The sequence below is a fragment of the Corythoichthys intestinalis genome, chromosome 3 (genome assembly GCF_030265065.1).
Source record: "Corythoichthys intestinalis isolate RoL2023-P3 chromosome 3, ASM3026506v1, whole genome shotgun sequence".
Classification (NCBI taxonomy): Eukaryota; Metazoa; Chordata; class Actinopteri; order Syngnathiformes; family Syngnathidae; genus Corythoichthys; species Corythoichthys intestinalis.
In genome coordinates this window covers 43,505,747-43,521,902 of record NC_080397.1, presented here as the reverse complement: position 1 = coordinate 43,521,902, position 16,156 = coordinate 43,505,747, and the positions used below count along the sequence as shown (strand labels likewise).

Genomic DNA, 16,156 nt, shown 5'->3' with positions numbered 1-16,156 from the left:
AGTCTGAAGACTACCAACAAATTTTGCAGCATAATGTAGGGCCCAGTGTGAGAAAGCTGGGTCTTCCTCAGAGGTCATGGGTCATCCAGCAAGACAATGACCCAAAACACACTTCAAAAAGCACTAAAAAATGGTTTGAGAGAAAGCACTGGAGACTTCTAAAGTGGCCAGCAATGAGTCCAAACCTGAATCCCATAGAACACCTTTGGAGAGATCTGAAAATGGCAGTTTGGAGAAGGCACCCTTCAAATCTCAGAGACCTGGAGCAGTTGGCCAAAGAAGAATGGTCTAAAATTCCAGCAGAGCATTGTAAGAAACTCATTGATGGATACCGGAAGCGGTAGTTCGCAGTTATTTTGTCTAAAGGTTGTGCTACCAAGTATTAGGCTGAGGGTGCCAATACGTTTGTTCGGCCCATTTTTGGAGTTTTGTGTAAAATGATAATGAGTTATTTTTTTTCCATTCTCCTTTGTGTTTTTTCATTGCAAGCAAAATAAATGAAGATAATACGACCAAAGTTTATTGCAATCATTTTCTGGGAGAAATTGAGCATTATTTGACAGAATTGCAGGGGTGCCAGTACTTTGGGACAGCAGTGTATTTCCCCTTCTAGGAGGAAAAAAAAATCATTGAATGGGCTACGGTACTACACTTGTATTAACGCAATTACCCTGCAGCAGATATGTCCAAATTCCGGCCTGGGGGCCAAATGCGGCCCGTGGTCAAATTTCATCCGGCCCCCAGCCTCTGTCATAAAACCAATAAAGTCTGGCCCGCACAGAGACTTAATAAATTGGTCAGCAGTACTGCTACCAGCATATGAAGTAGCTTACACACTAAATGCTGCTCACTAAAAGGCAGCAGCACTCTAAGCAACATTACCCCATGTGACCCTTTACTCCAAATTTTCTAAAATAGCGACAATCAACAACAAAAAGAAAGTTGACAGCAACGGCTGACGTTTCAAGGATAGGTGAAAATTGGACTATTTCTTCACTAAAATACACAACAACTGTGTCTGCCTTATTTGCAGTGAGACAGTCACTGTTTTTACCAAACAAGACACGTACACACGTACGACAAGATTACAGGGAAGATACGTAGCAAGAAATTGAAGCAACTTGAAGCTAGTTTAATTTTACAGCAGCAGTAATTCGCAAGAGCCCGAAAGTCGAAAGAGAATGCCACAAAGCTAGTTGCGAGATTGTTGAAATTATTAATTAAAAAATAAAAAATAAAGCAAATATGACATAATAGCTTGCTAAAATTTGCTTAAATATATTGTTCTACGTAAAGGATGTCAGCCAAAGTCGGCCTCCCACATTTTTACCACACCAAATCTGGCCCCCTTTGCAAAAGGTTTGGACACCCCTGCCCCACAGAGTGTTTTTTATATTTCCTCTGTTTTGTATTTTAGGACGCAATTTCAATGACTACTCAACCTATCACTTAATTGAAGAGCTTTATATGAACAAGAAAATCCATTGGCAAATTTTGCTCAAGTGTAAAAATGAGCCAATGATAGTAATAAGACGTTCCTCCTCCTTGTGGCAGTATTCATATGATGTCAGCAGATGAGCAGGGGGACTGATCTGTGACTCCAGAGGTCATTCCCACTAGCCACTTGTTGCCACAAGCTGCTCGGGGCTCTTCCATTAAACACCACTATCGGTCAGGTTACCTGTTTATCTAAGAAAGTTGTCTAGACAGGATTCATGCAATCCATCACAATTGTATTCTGGTGACTCTTATTAAGAAAAAGAATTAAATTTCTGCATCAAAGAAAAAGAAGCATGGTTGATAACAGAAGTTTAGGAACTAAATCGTCTCTGGTAAGCCCTTCCACTTTATTAACGTTGATTTCATGTTTATGTACTTCACATGACAAGAAACTTTGCACACTTTAGGACTTCTTTTTGGGCTTTGTAAATCCTTTTTCCTAGGCTTGTCGACTTACTGTTCGGCAAAGAATATCATTTACATTTAGATATGATTTTCGCGAGAGCGCAATGACAACCTAAGTGCTAATTATCTCCACGCAGGAAGGCTGTTTCTCGCCCACCAGCAACCTTTTCCTCCAATCTCCCCCCGCCTCCTCGCACACCCCCTTCGCCGGCGTGCAGGCTCAGCAACACGGCGGCATGAAGCTCAAGGCTGTCATGGAGAACCTCCAGCGACAACAGGCAGCGCGCATTGCCCTGGATGAGAAACTCCGACAAGTGGGGAAGGAGCGAGACCTCCGCTCGATGGTGGAGACCCGAATACATCAACAAGCTCTGGCTTTCCGGCATTACCAGACGGCGATGCACAGCGCTTTGGTTGCTGGAGTTGCTGGTTCTCCTCCCGGGGTAACGAACGGTCAAACGCAGGTCTGCGAAGCCTGCGAGGACAGGAACTCCCCCCGAAACAGCATTGACAAAAGGGACATGGAAGACTTGCAGGACATGGATGAGCAGGAGGGACTTGATGATGAGCGAGACCGTTCGAACCATTACGAGGAAACTTGCTTGTCAGAGAAAAGCGCCGCGGTGCATCTGATGACCAAAGTCCCCGGGGGATTGGCCCCGGGACGCCGACCCGAGTGCACCCCACGGCCGCTGCAGCCACAGCACCACGAGTGGACGTATGAGGAGCAGTTCAAACAGGTAAGAGGTCACTGACCTGGATTCGCTCTTTCCCCCCTCATTGCATTCCGTACATATCCAAATTTGGTTCTTTAACTTAATCAAAACAGACTTAAAAAGCGTTATCGGTAAACATTGAACTGTCGAACTAAGAAAAAAAATATTAAAGTAATGTCCCTAATAATACTTACAGTAATGATCAAAATGCACACAGTACGTGTGAATTATTATATCAATCAGTAATAAGTTTGGTTGTAATAATAATAAGAAAATCACGTTAATGATTTCAGCAAAAAGTAATAAAACATTTTTTCTCCCCATGGAATACTTTTAAAATACACAACGTTTTGTGGAAATAACATTTCATAATTTAGTGTAAATGCATTAACAATTCAACAAAAATAGCATGAATAATTGAAGGTAAATATGTCCGCCTGCCCACACAGAAAGGGAAAAATGAGTAAAAAGTGACATGTTTTACTGTATATGAAAAAATCAATACTATTTGTTGTGATCCTTCAATGGAAGAAGCAACTCATATTTTGTGTTGCAAAACATGTCCTCATTTATTTAACACATCACGAAAGAATTTGAAATATTGGCTTTTTGGAAGGCGGGGATATGAACAACATCTTAAAGGCTTGGGACCATCCCAATTATTTTCCCAATTTCTGTCCTGTTTCCTGATTATGCCATTCTGTTATACATGATTACTCATGTTTTCTCTAAATAATGGTGCACATCACACAAATTCTGTCAGAGTGTGTGTGTGTCTTTTTTTTTTTTTCAACAATTGCCCCCCTTATTAAATCCTGAACTAACCTAGTAGCATCATTCACTTTTAGTAAACGGGTCATGCAAAATTGTCAAGGTCCATGTCTTTTGAAAAAAATTTTTTTTAAGTGTATCATTTTTCATTGATATTAACCCTTTCATGCATGAATTCCACCTATTCATCTTCCGAGCCGCTTATCCTCACGAGGGTCGTGGGTGTGCTGGAGCCTATCCCAGCTATAATTATTTTATGAACCCTTAAACTTATGTGCAAATTAACGGTCGTTCACTCGCCCCTCGCTGTCAAAATGGATGGACGTTTAGTGCCGTCAATGGCACTGAAACATAAACATTCACTCCCGGTTTAAATACATTGGACATCTATTGCCATCAAATACACTAAATACTATTAAAAAATAAAAATCAACTGGGGCGGTACCCAACGTGTATTTCTTTTTAAACTCATTTTAATTGTCTGTTGGTCTATAAAGGGTTAAAGGTCAACTTTAGAATTGTAGTCCATTGTAGTGACCACTGTCCACTGTCGGTCAGGACTCAGAAAGAAATGGCAGTGGGGTTGTGACTTAGTTAAGAGATATGGATTTCAAAGCAATGTTAGTGTGTGTGTTTGTGACAGAGGAATGGCGTTTGCCACTGCTTTGTTAGTGCTGACCTGCAGGTGGTCCACAGGAAAGAAATACTGAAAGGTTAGTTAGAGGAAAAATTCAGAGTGCGCACAATCTAAGGAGATGATGACAGTAATGCACGATCACTTAATTGGTAAGCAAAGCCTATAGTTAAAGACATTGGTGTGATGAAAGAAACAAAAAGGCACATACTGTATGGATGAAATAAAGTGCATTTATGAACATGGGTTGACGTATTTAACAGTTCAAATAATACTTTTTATGTAAAGCCCTGGACAGGTGTCAGAATGTGCAGAACTCGGCTGCTAGGGTTCTGAAAACCAACCCTTGGAAACACGTCACGCCAAGCATTCTGCCATCTCCTCAAACACCCAGTTAACTTATTCTGTGCCCAAAACATGTCATTTATGGTATACGATATCCTTAGTAATGATTCAGGAAACATGGGGGTCCCCACTCGACTCATAAGAACATTTTAAAGGGATTCACGGATAGAAAGAATTGTAGCTCTTAAAAGATAAACGTTATTATGAGTTAAAATAATTTGATATTGAAACCCCTCTTGATGTTTTCGGTTTTATACAATTTGTAAACTTAGTTCAACTAGTAGGTCACCATTGTTGTTGACGTCGCTGGGCGGTGACGTCACGTGCTTACGATGCCAGGCTTCCAGAGTATGACTCTAGCGACATAAACATGTCATCTGTTCAACCCTTTCAATTTGAATTAATGAGCATGAAAGCACTGTCGATATTTCACAAAACAAGCAGCAAACGAAAAATGAACAGGAAAGACGGGATGAGACGAGATGAGAGTAGAGGGAAAAAAATTGTGTTTCGCCAAAATGTTCTACACCGGCGAAACGTCTAAAAGAGGCAAATTTGACACCCAAAGTACTACCGTGCACTTTCAGCTTGTTTTGGTTAGATCTATACAGACAGAACATACTCTAGATGCCTTAAGATAATTCTTAAACGTATAATATCAAATAAGGGTTGTTTAAATATGCCATGTGAGTAATGTGGTCAACAGATCAACAATCTGCTTCAAAGCTACCACAAGAAAACACAAGGCTTAAAGGTATCAGAGGGAAACACATGCAAAAAGTATTTTGAGGCAATGAAAAGTTAATAAAAGACTCAATAAAAAATAGTAAGTACTCGCCGCTTGTAACCAATGAGCGCACGTGCTGGATGTCTCACCGCGTATAAGGAATTGCAGTAACCCGGTGTTAGGCAATTCCGTGCTATGCGGCGAAACGCCCTACACAATTCTCAGTGCGCTTGCTTAAGCATCCGTACGCATGCGCACCTCAGTTATAAGCGGCGAGTACTCACTATTTTTGTTTTTATTGAGTCTTTATTACCTTTTCATTGCCTCAAATATACTTTTTGCATGTATTTCCCTCTTACATGTTTAACCATTATGTTTTTTTCTTGGTAGCTTTAAAGGAGCTGACCAAATTAGTCACGTCGCGTATTTAAACCATCCTTATCTGATATAATCTTAAGGCATTTCTTTAGTACATTCTGCCTGTATGCATCTAAACTAAATAAGTTGAGAGCTCACGGAAGTACTGTGGGTGTCAAATTCGCCTCATGTAGGACATTTCGCCGATGTAGCACATTTTGGCAGGACACCGGTAGTATTCGTCGAGTGACAGTGACAATCTACATCATCACTCTGAGCGTCCATAAAACATGCCGTCCTCCGTAGGTCAAAACATGGACTAAATATTATAGATTTTGAAATCAATGTCAATTTTTACGTGTTTCTAATAACTTATTTTAGTAAAAGAGAACAATTGTGACTTATTAGAGCCTACAAGTCTGAGGTTCCCTTTAAATTAGTCATTGGATAAGTAATCGTATGTACAGATTTGGCGATGAATATGTTATGGTAGTTCGCAGTCGTATACATGTGTCATTAATGTGTCAAATAAAGCTTTGTTTTTTTTTTTTGTTTTTTTTTTTTTGGAGAAGCATGTAAAATCCTCAAAGTTGCATCTAGGTTTGATTGCTAATTACTGAAAAATGGGAACAGGTAGAATAAAAATGTTTCCAACTCAATTCGTTCATTTGTGAGATTTTCTGTATAAAACATAAATGAAAAAATATTCTTTGGTTGTTGCTTATTACAGTAATTAATAAATCAACTTCCACATTTCTTATAAAACCCCACAAGTTCTTGTCTCGTCGTTACCGTTCAGCCCTTAATCTTTTACATGTTCCATCCAGGACCTTGTTGTTCTCTAACCTCAGTCTTCTCCATCTCTCTGGCACTAAACTGACGATGTTTGGCGACAGAGCTTTTGGCGTCGCAGCCCCCGCCATCTGGAACACTCTTTCGATATATGCAATGCCCCAATTGTTACAGTTTGAAAACGCAACTTTTCAACTTGTACAATGTTTAATGTCACTTGACACTGTAAAGGCTACTATACAAACACTATAAAGGCCCCAAAACATCTGCGAATGAATAAATTATTTCTTATAAAGTAGACTTACTGCAACAGTGGTAAATAAAACTAACAATTTTATTGAAAAATGAAAACGTGAAATCCTGTCTACGGTAGATGTTTTTTTTCCCATTGAGATGTTCAACTTCTGTCTTTTTTTGTCTAGTTGTATGAACTGGATGAGGATGGAAAGCGTAAAGAATTTCTGGACGACCTCTTCAGTTTCATGCAGAAACGTGGTAAGTTATCGTTGCTGTTTTGTAAAAAGTCAAATGCTCCCCAAAATGTGCTTTACACAAAATGCCCACACTTCAGCGATAAAACATAATTAGCTCCTACCAAGGCCGTAGGTTTGGTCTTGAACATTGGTATGGACGATACAGTATGACAGCATAACCTGCAGGTACACATTTGCTGGGGATGGGACATTAATAAGACCAAAGAGATTGGGTGAACAGAGGATAGGGCTACATTTCTCATGAATACAAACCTAATTAATTGATAGGCAAAATGATATGCAAAAATGAATCTGTATTGACTTATTCTAACTTTTATGCGTGTTGGTTCAGGTGATACACCGTTCGATTCAAACCTTTGTTTTCAAAAACTACTAAAGACACATTTTGAAAACTTCCAGCATAAATGTCTGGTTTTTATTAGTAAATTTAAATTACAATATTTTAACATAACTTAAATTATATTAAAATACACAATAAATCAGGCACGTGCACACGGGGTGGCAGAGGGTGCTTGAGCACCTGCCCCTTTGCCTCTACATGCCCAAAGTGACCCTTTTGTCTGTGCTTTTTTTCTGTACGTATCTGTGTGGTGGCCGACTGTGTAGGCACGCCACCGAGTACTTTACTTGAACACTGAAAACACCTTAAAAAAAAAAAAAAAAAAATATATATATATATATATATATATATATATATATATAAATATATATATTTTTAAAAAGCCTCTGTGACCTGGGTGTGTGGTGAGGAGTCTGAGGACATCTGGTGGTTGAAAACAAACAGTGTTACCCTATTAAACCATCTTCGAGGAAAAACTGTGGTGAAAATTATTTTTTTGACAGCTGCGCCATAAGACTGCCATAAGACCGTCATATTTATGACATGACACTATCATGGGCATTAATGAATGCTTATGACAGAGGTCATAAAGCGTCGTCCGGCAAATTATAACACTAACTCCATTTATGTCCAGCTTGGATCATTTGCATCCATTCAGAAGTGAGATAATTTGCCGGATGACACAAAATGACATCCGTCATAAGCATTCATTAATTCTCATGGCCGTGCCATGTCATAGTCATAATGATCTTATGACAGTCTTATGGCGCCATTTCAAATAAAGTTTTACCAAATACCATAACTAGCAATTAATGAAACAACTGGAACAGTAACTGAAGAAATAATTTGCACAGAACATGAATTTAGTTTGTTATTTACATCTGCGGCGCTGCAATGCACGCTAGGAGGCATGTTGGACGAAACAGTGTTGACAGCAGGTGGCAAAAAAGGTTGAATGTCTCACAGGGGAGCAGTGATGGCCAAATGAAGCTTCTTTAAGCAATGAAGCTTTGCAGCCAATTGGTTTAAAGCTTCATGGTCATTTGGTCTTATGACAGTCTTATGATGCTGCTGTCGAATAAAGTGTTACCGGTTTATATCTTTTGGTGAAAATATCCCATAATACAGTGAGGACAGCTACGACTTATAGTTCAGTGCAGCTTATCTATGAACAAATGTTGTCTTTGTGTGAAATTTGGTTGGTGGCGGCTTATAGTCAGGCGCGCCTCATAGTGCAAAATTTACGGTACTATAGTTGCGGGATCCACAGTTGAGCGTGCTCACAGCAATCTGCACCCAGTGTGGCTGCTGAGATGCTGCTTGTTGCTTTGTTTTTACACTTCTCTAATTCGATTAAAAGAGGCGGTAGGCCAACGTGGAATTTGAAGAGAAAATTACTTACCGTAGTTACTGTATATTTTCTAAGTAACCACTATGCTATCCTTAGTGACCTTTTTATATCATTTGACCATTGGAGGATACTAACATTTCGTCATATTAATCATAAAATTAAAAAGGCGCCCTCACTTATTTTATATTTACATCTGTGGCGCTGCAATGCATGCTAGGTGGCATGTTGGACGACAACTGTGCATGTGGCAGCAGAAGTTGACTGTCTCCCCCAAGGATCCAGTGATGGCCAAATGAAGCTTCATGAAGCAATGAAACTTTGCTGCCAATTGGTTCAAAGCTTCATGGTGGTTCATTTGGTCTCGTGACAGTCGTATGACGCCGCTGTCAAATAAAGAGTTACCGGTTAATATCTATTTGTGTAAATATCCCACAATACAGTGAGGACAGCTACGGCTTAGAGTCCAGTGCAACTTATCTATGAACAAATGTTGTTTTCGTGTCAAATTTGGTGGGTGGCGGCTTATAGTCAGTTGCGCCTTATAGTCCGAAAATTACGGTAAATGTAAGTTTGAACATAATGAAAATAATCCATTTGATAATGGTAGGGTCAATTCTATCCTTACAAAATATGGGAAGACAATCTAAACTAGTTACATTGGGGCAAATAAGTATTTAGACAACCATTTTGCAAGTTCTCCTATTTGAAAAGATTAGAGAGGCCTGTAATTGTCAACATGGGTAAACCTCAACCATGAGAGACAGAATGTGGAAAAAAAACAGAAAATCACATTGTTTGATTTTTTAAAAAATTATTTCCAAATTAGAGTGGAAAATAAGTATTTGGTCACCTACAAACAAGCAAGATTTCTGGCTGTCAAAGAGGTCTAAGTTCTGCTCACGAGGTCTAACGAGGTCTAACGAGGCTCCACTCGTTACCTGTTTTAATGGCACCTGTTTTAACTCATTATCGGTATAAAAGACACCTGTCCACAATCTCAGTCAGTCACACTCCAAACTCCACTATGGCCAAGACCAAAGAGCTATCGAAGGACACCAGAGACAAAATTGTAGACGTGCACCAGGCTGGGAAGACTGAAACTGCAATAGGTAAAACACTTGGTGTAAAGAAATCAACTGTGGGAGCAATTATTAGAAAATGGAAGACATACAAGACCACTGATAATATCCCTCGATCTGGGGCTCCATGCAAGATCTCACCCCGTGGTGTCAAAATGATAACAAGAACGGTGAGCAAAAATCCAAGAACCACACGTGGGGACCTACTATCAGTAACACAATGCGCCGCCACGGACTGAAATCCTGCACTGCCAGACGTGTCCCGCTGCTGAAGAAAGTACACGTCCAGGCCCGTCTGCGGTTCGCTAGAGAGCATTTGGATGATCCAGAAGAGGACTGGGAGAATGTGTTATGGTCAGATGAAAACAAAATAGTAGTTTTTGATAGAAACACAGGTTCTCATGTTTGGAGGAGAAAGAATACTAAATTGCATCCAAAGAACATCATACCCACTGTGAAGCATGGGGGTGGAAACATCATGCTTTGAGGCTGTTTTTCTGCAAAGGGACCAGGACGACTGATCTGTGTAAAGGAAAGAATGAATGGTGCCATATATCGAGAGATTTTGAGTGAAAATCTCCTTCCATCAGCAAGGGCATTGAAGATGAGACGTGGCTGGGTCTTTCAGCATGACAATGATCCCAAACACACAGCCAGGGCAACAAAGGAGTGTCTTCGAAAGAAGCATTTCAAGGTCCTGGAGTGGCCTAGCCAGTCTCCAGATCTCAATCCCATAGAAAATCTGTGGAGGGAGTTGAAAGTCCGGTGTTGCCCAACGACAGCCCCAAAACATCATTGCTCTAGAGGAGATCTGCATGGAAGAATGGGCCAAAATACCAGCAACAGTGTGTGAAAAGCTTATGAAGAATTACTGAAGACGTTTGGCCTCCGTTATTGCCAACAAAGGGTACATAACAAAGTATTGAGATGAACTTTTGGTATTGACCAAATACTTATTTTCCTCCATGATTTGCAAATAAATTGTTTAAAAATCAAACAGTGTGATTTTCTGTATTTTTTTCCCACATTCTCTCATGGTTGAGGTTTACCCATGATGACAATTACAGGCCTCTCTAATATTTTCAGGTAGGAGAACTTGCACAATTAGTGGTTGACTAAATACTTATTTGCCCCACTGTATATACATAACTGAACTCATTATATCATGAAAATAAGGTTTCTTAAAAGTTGGTGGGGACAATTTGAGTGTCGTGAAAAGTTAGTAGTGTTATGTCCCTACTTTGTATTGTATACAACAGCCATGAAAATCATTTCTTGTTTGTGTTTTTTTGTGTAATTGCGGTTGTGTGTACTCTTCTCGACTTGTGCATCATTATGTTGCATTCTAATGTAAAGGGCCTCTGTAATGCTCCCAATGTTCCCAAACGTATTTATGGTTGTTTAAGTTTTGACATCAAGGAAGAAAGCGTGCATCTGGTGAAAACCCTCCAAAGCAAACGCCACACTGATGTTGTCACAGAGATTCAAACTCGGACCTCCTGATTGTGAGGCAAATCCCAATAGTCACTCTGCTGTCAGAAGTAAGACCTGGAAGGTTAAATGAGCGATTCCATCAAAGGAAAAAAGAGACAATGGCATGGGTACATCTTTTTTTGTGTCTTGATAAATACTCTTTTGAGATTTACCGTTTCTCAGAGGTTGCAGTTCTAAATGATCCTTGAAGACTGCCGTCAGCACTTTTTCTTAACTCTGTCAACTTTTGTCCTCTATCTCATTGGTTCAAATACTTTGTTGTAGAAGAAAAGGCTCCTTTAGTGTTACTTTAAATAAATGGCCACATCATCGATTGAACTCACACTAAATTATGCCGTTTGGTGCTTTGCAATTGTCTCCTGCTTTAGCTTCTAAGCTTCCTTCACTTTCAGTTTTTGTTTTGTTTTCTTGTAGTTTTTTTTTTTCTTTTTTATACATGGTGGGAACAAAAGACTTGTATGTCAATATTTGACTTTTAATCAATTAATGGAAGGAGCTATGGCAGTGGGGTCCTATCTCCTCCTATGTGCTTGTATGCGGTATTGTTCATTTCACAAGGTAAAAGAGCAAAATCAATGAGACGGAGAATTTTTCATCCTCTTATCGACTTGGAAGTGCAAACTTGGAAAAGCAAAGCGATCAGCAATGAAAGCAGGTATAAGCTTGATTTGAGCAGCCTACAAGTCCCATTGCTCCACTTTTCTCCAATTACAGATTCAGTTTACTTGGAGGGCATCAATTGAAGGCAAGTGTTGGACTCAGTTAAAGAGTCTAATCTGTACTTCTTTATTCTTCGCCACCATCATTTATTGTCACTGTGATATATGACTTCATGAGATAATTTGTGGTGACAACAGGCCCCGATCTTCACTCTTTTATACCTGATATCTCTTTCACTGCATCAATGGGACAAATAAATCAACGTCAGGATTGAAAGCCCATACAGTTTTCTTAAAGAACTTCATGACCTGTATCTTTAGACACTCCCTACCGCTACCCCTGTATAGTTGTGTGGCGGCCAGTGGGCTGATTTAACCCCTTCATTCACGAATTATTATTATTTTTTAACTCTTACAGGGCCCGTCAGTGGCACTGAATCATGAACATTCACAGCCAGTCTTCCCTGTTTAAATGAGTTAAATACTATGATTTTTTTTTTTTGGAAATGAGATAAATACCGTAATTTTCGCAGTATAAGGCGCAACTGAATATAAGCCGCCATCCACCAAATCTGACACGAAAACAGCATTTGTTCATAGATAAACCGCAGCTGTCCTCACTGTTTTAGGGGATATTTACACCAAAAGGTATCAACCGGTAACACCACCTTTGACAGCGGCATCATAAGACTTTCATAAAAACAAATGAACCACCATGAAGCTTTGAACCAATTGGCTGCAAAGCTTCTTTGCTTCAAGAGGCTTCATTTGGCCATCATTGTTCTCTTGGAGGAGACAGTCAACATCTGCTGCCACCTGCTGTCAACACTGTCGTCGTCCAACATGCCTCCCAGCATGCATTGCAGTGCTACAGATGTGAATAACATCAAAATTCATGTTCTGTGCTAATTATTTCTTCAGGTACTGTTGTAGTTTTTTCATCAATTGGTAGTTATGGAATTTGGAAACACTTTATTTGACAAGTGTTTATAAGACTGTCATAAGACCATCATAATAATGACATGACACTGTCACGAGCATTAATGAATGCTTATGACTAGGGTTGTTCCGATCATGTTTTTTTTCTCCCGATCCGATCCCGATCGTTTTAGTTTGAGTATCTGCCGATCCCGATATTTCCCAATCCGATTGCTTTTTTTTGCTCCCGATTCAATTCCAATCATTCCCGATAATTTTTCCTGATCATATACATTTTGGCAATGCATTAAGAAAAAAATGAATACAACTCACATAAGTACTGTATTTGTTTATTATGACAATAAATCCTCAAGATGGCATTCACATTATTAACATTCTTTCTGTGAGAGGGATCCACGGATAGAAAGACTTGTAATTCTTAAAGGACAAATGTGACTTTGTATATTGTGACTAAATATTGCCATCTAGTGTATTTGTTGAGCTTTCAGTAAATGATACTGTAGCCATGCCCCAATGCATGATGGGAAGTGGAACCATGATGGGAATTGAAACCATGACTGTGTGTCGTGCTACCAATGGATATATCTTCTCTGCTTTGGGAAATAACTTAAGGTCTTAAGACAAAGATCAATTGCTACCTTGCTTCCCATGATATTTCTAATCGTAGGGAGAGGGATTGTAAGGCTTTAGCCAATTAAAATAAGCCTCCAAAGGCTGCCAAAATTCACTCTACTCATTTTACACTGCCTTTTATCTCTCTATATAGGTAAAATGGCGCCATTACAGAATGAGCGCGACAATGCGTGCAACGCATGCATTAATTGTGTTAAATATTTTAACGTGATACATTTATAAAAAAAAAAACTATTACCGCCGTTACCGGGATAAATTTGATAACCCTACCTTAAGCCTAAACTAAAGACTCTGGATGAGTGTAACATATTATGTCTGTAATGTTAAATACAATTAGAAAACGATTACATTAAAAATATATATATATTAAAAAAAGTCATGGCGGATATTGTTTTGCCGATTCCGATACATTGAAAATGACGTGATCGGACCCGATCGATCAGCATATCGATCGGGACATCTCTACTTATGACAGATGAAAATGTCATTTTGTGTCATCTGGCAAATTATCTCCATTTTGAATGGATGTAAAAGATGCTGCTGAGCTGGACATAAATGGAGTTAGTGACATAATTTTCCGGATGACACTTAATGATATCTGTAATGTCTTAATTATTACGGTCTTATGGCAGTCTTATGACGACACTGTCAAATAAAGTGTTACCTATTAACCCAAATAAATTAACAAGTCAGCCACACTGGACTAGAAGCCACGGGATTCAAAATGAGAGGAAAAAAAGTAGTGGTTTATAGTCCAAAAATTACAGTACTATGGAAAATAATTTAGTGTTACTTGGTGCTATAATCAGTGTGTATTTATTTATAACTTTTTAATTTGTATTAATTTAGTTTAGTTAAGACTTATAGGCTCTAATAAGCCACAATTGTTCTCATTTACTAAAATATGTGATTAGAAACACATAAAATATTGCCGTTCATTTAAAAATCTATAATATTTAGTACATCTTTAGACCTATGGAGGGCACCAGGCTTTAGGCGCACAATGGACGCTCAGGGTGGTGACGTAGATTGTCACTGTCACTCGACGAACACTACTGGTTTTCTGCCATTCCTTCCTACGTGGCGAAACGTCCTGAACAATACTCAGCACGCTTGCGCAAGCAACAGCACACATGCGCACGCATGCGGCGTCGGTTGAAAGCGGCGAGTACTCACTATTTTTGTTTTTATTGATTTTTTTGACCTTTTCATTGCCTCAAAAATATTTTTTGCATGTCTTTCCCTCTCATACTTTTAACCATTGTGTTTATTGTGTTAGCCTTCAAGCAGAGTGTTAATCTGTTGACCACATTAGTCACGTCGCGTATTTAAACCATTCTTATTTGATATAATTACATTTAAGTATATTCTGAAGGCATTTTTTAGTATGGTCTGCCTGAAGTTGAGAGTGCCCGGAAGTACTTTGGTTGTCAAATTTGCCTCATGTCGATGTTTCGCTCATGACATTTTGGCAGAACACCTGTTCTTTTTTCCTACTCTTGTCTCATCTCATCCTGTCTTTCCTGTCCCTTTTGCTTTTGCTGCTCGTTTTGTGAATTATCGACAGTGCTGTCATGCTCATTACTGTTTCTCTCAGTTTCAAATTGAAAGGGTTGAACTGACGACATGTTTATGTCGCTAAAGTCATACTCTGGAAGCCCAGCAGCATAATTATGCGACGTCACCGCCCTGCGACGTCAACAACAATGGCGACCTACTAGTTAAACTAATTTTACAAATTGTACAAAAACGAAAACATAAAGGGGTTTCAATATCAAATTATTTTACCCATAGCCTAATAATGTTTCTCTTTTAAGAACTACAAGCCTTTCTATCCTTGGATCCTTTAACACTGCATACATTTATACATTAATCCATAAAGATAAAAAATGTATATTAAAATATATGATGATCATTTAAAAGAATAATACTGTACAGTATAATAATAATGGCTGATATTTGATTTTTTTAAAATGACCAAAAATAGTTACCGTGTTTTTTGGACTACAAGTCGCACCTGAGTATAAGTCGCACCAGCCATAAAATGCCCAACGAAGAGAAAAAAAAACATATATAGGTCGCACCGGAGATTAAGTCACATTTTGGGGGGAAATTTGCTTGATAAAATCCAACACAAAGAACAGATATGTAATCTTGAGGGCAATTTAATATAAAATAGAGAACAACATGCTGAATAAGTGTAAAGTATGATGCTACATGATGCATGAACAACGAAATGCGAATATACTGTCCTCACCAGGATGCTACGGCTCGGTCCTGGCTATACAGCCAGCTAAACTCCCAGATGACGATGCTGGACGTCCGTATAATTTGCTGAATCAATTTCGTCCTCGATACCAAACAGGTTCGCATCAACGTAAATAAATGATAATTAGGTGCTATTACAGCAATGACACAAACGGTTTGCATGCGTTCGCTAGCATTAGCACATCGTTCAAACAACCACACAACTGACTCTCAGTGTCTGATCGCGGGTGGAAAACACACAACGACAACAGAAAAGATGATACACACAGGCATTGCCTCTGTAGAGATATTTTACAAGCATAAACAATGAACTTAGGTTCGCAGTCTTGTTTCTCTCTCGCTAACTTGCCCACTCACTCAGAGCTGCGTAGCTGTCCGTCTTCTTCAGGCGTGTGAGCGCTCTTCTTCGCGTAAACAAGTGCGAGTACGCCCCCGCGTGGGCGTGAAAGCGCCACAAACTAAAAGCATGCATTTCAATATAAAAAAGTCAATCATACAATTGACCACACATTGCCAAAGGCAGAACGCGAACATGGCCATAGCTATTAAGAGTTATTCAGATAACTATGGCATAAAGAACATGCTAACAAGTTTACCAAACCATCAGTGTCACTCCAAAACACCAAAATAACATGTGAAATGATATAATGTG

At 39.2% G+C, this 16,156-nt stretch overlaps 1 protein-coding gene across 1 annotated transcript in view; it reads left to right on the top strand.

Moving 5' to 3' along the window:
- The first annotated feature begins 1,793 nt into the window (after positions 1-1,793).
- arid3c (AT rich interactive domain 3C (BRIGHT-like)) overlaps positions 1,794-16,156 on the top strand; it is a 39,050-nt gene continuing 24,687 nt past the window's right edge. The window contains exons 1-3 of the mRNA XM_057832210.1: positions 1,794-1,832; positions 2,043-2,645; positions 6,670-6,742. Of these exons, the coding sequence (XP_057688193.1) occupies positions 1,794-1,832; positions 2,043-2,645; positions 6,670-6,742 (715 nt within the window). The remainder of the gene's footprint in view (positions 1,833-2,042; positions 2,646-6,669; positions 6,743-16,156) is intronic.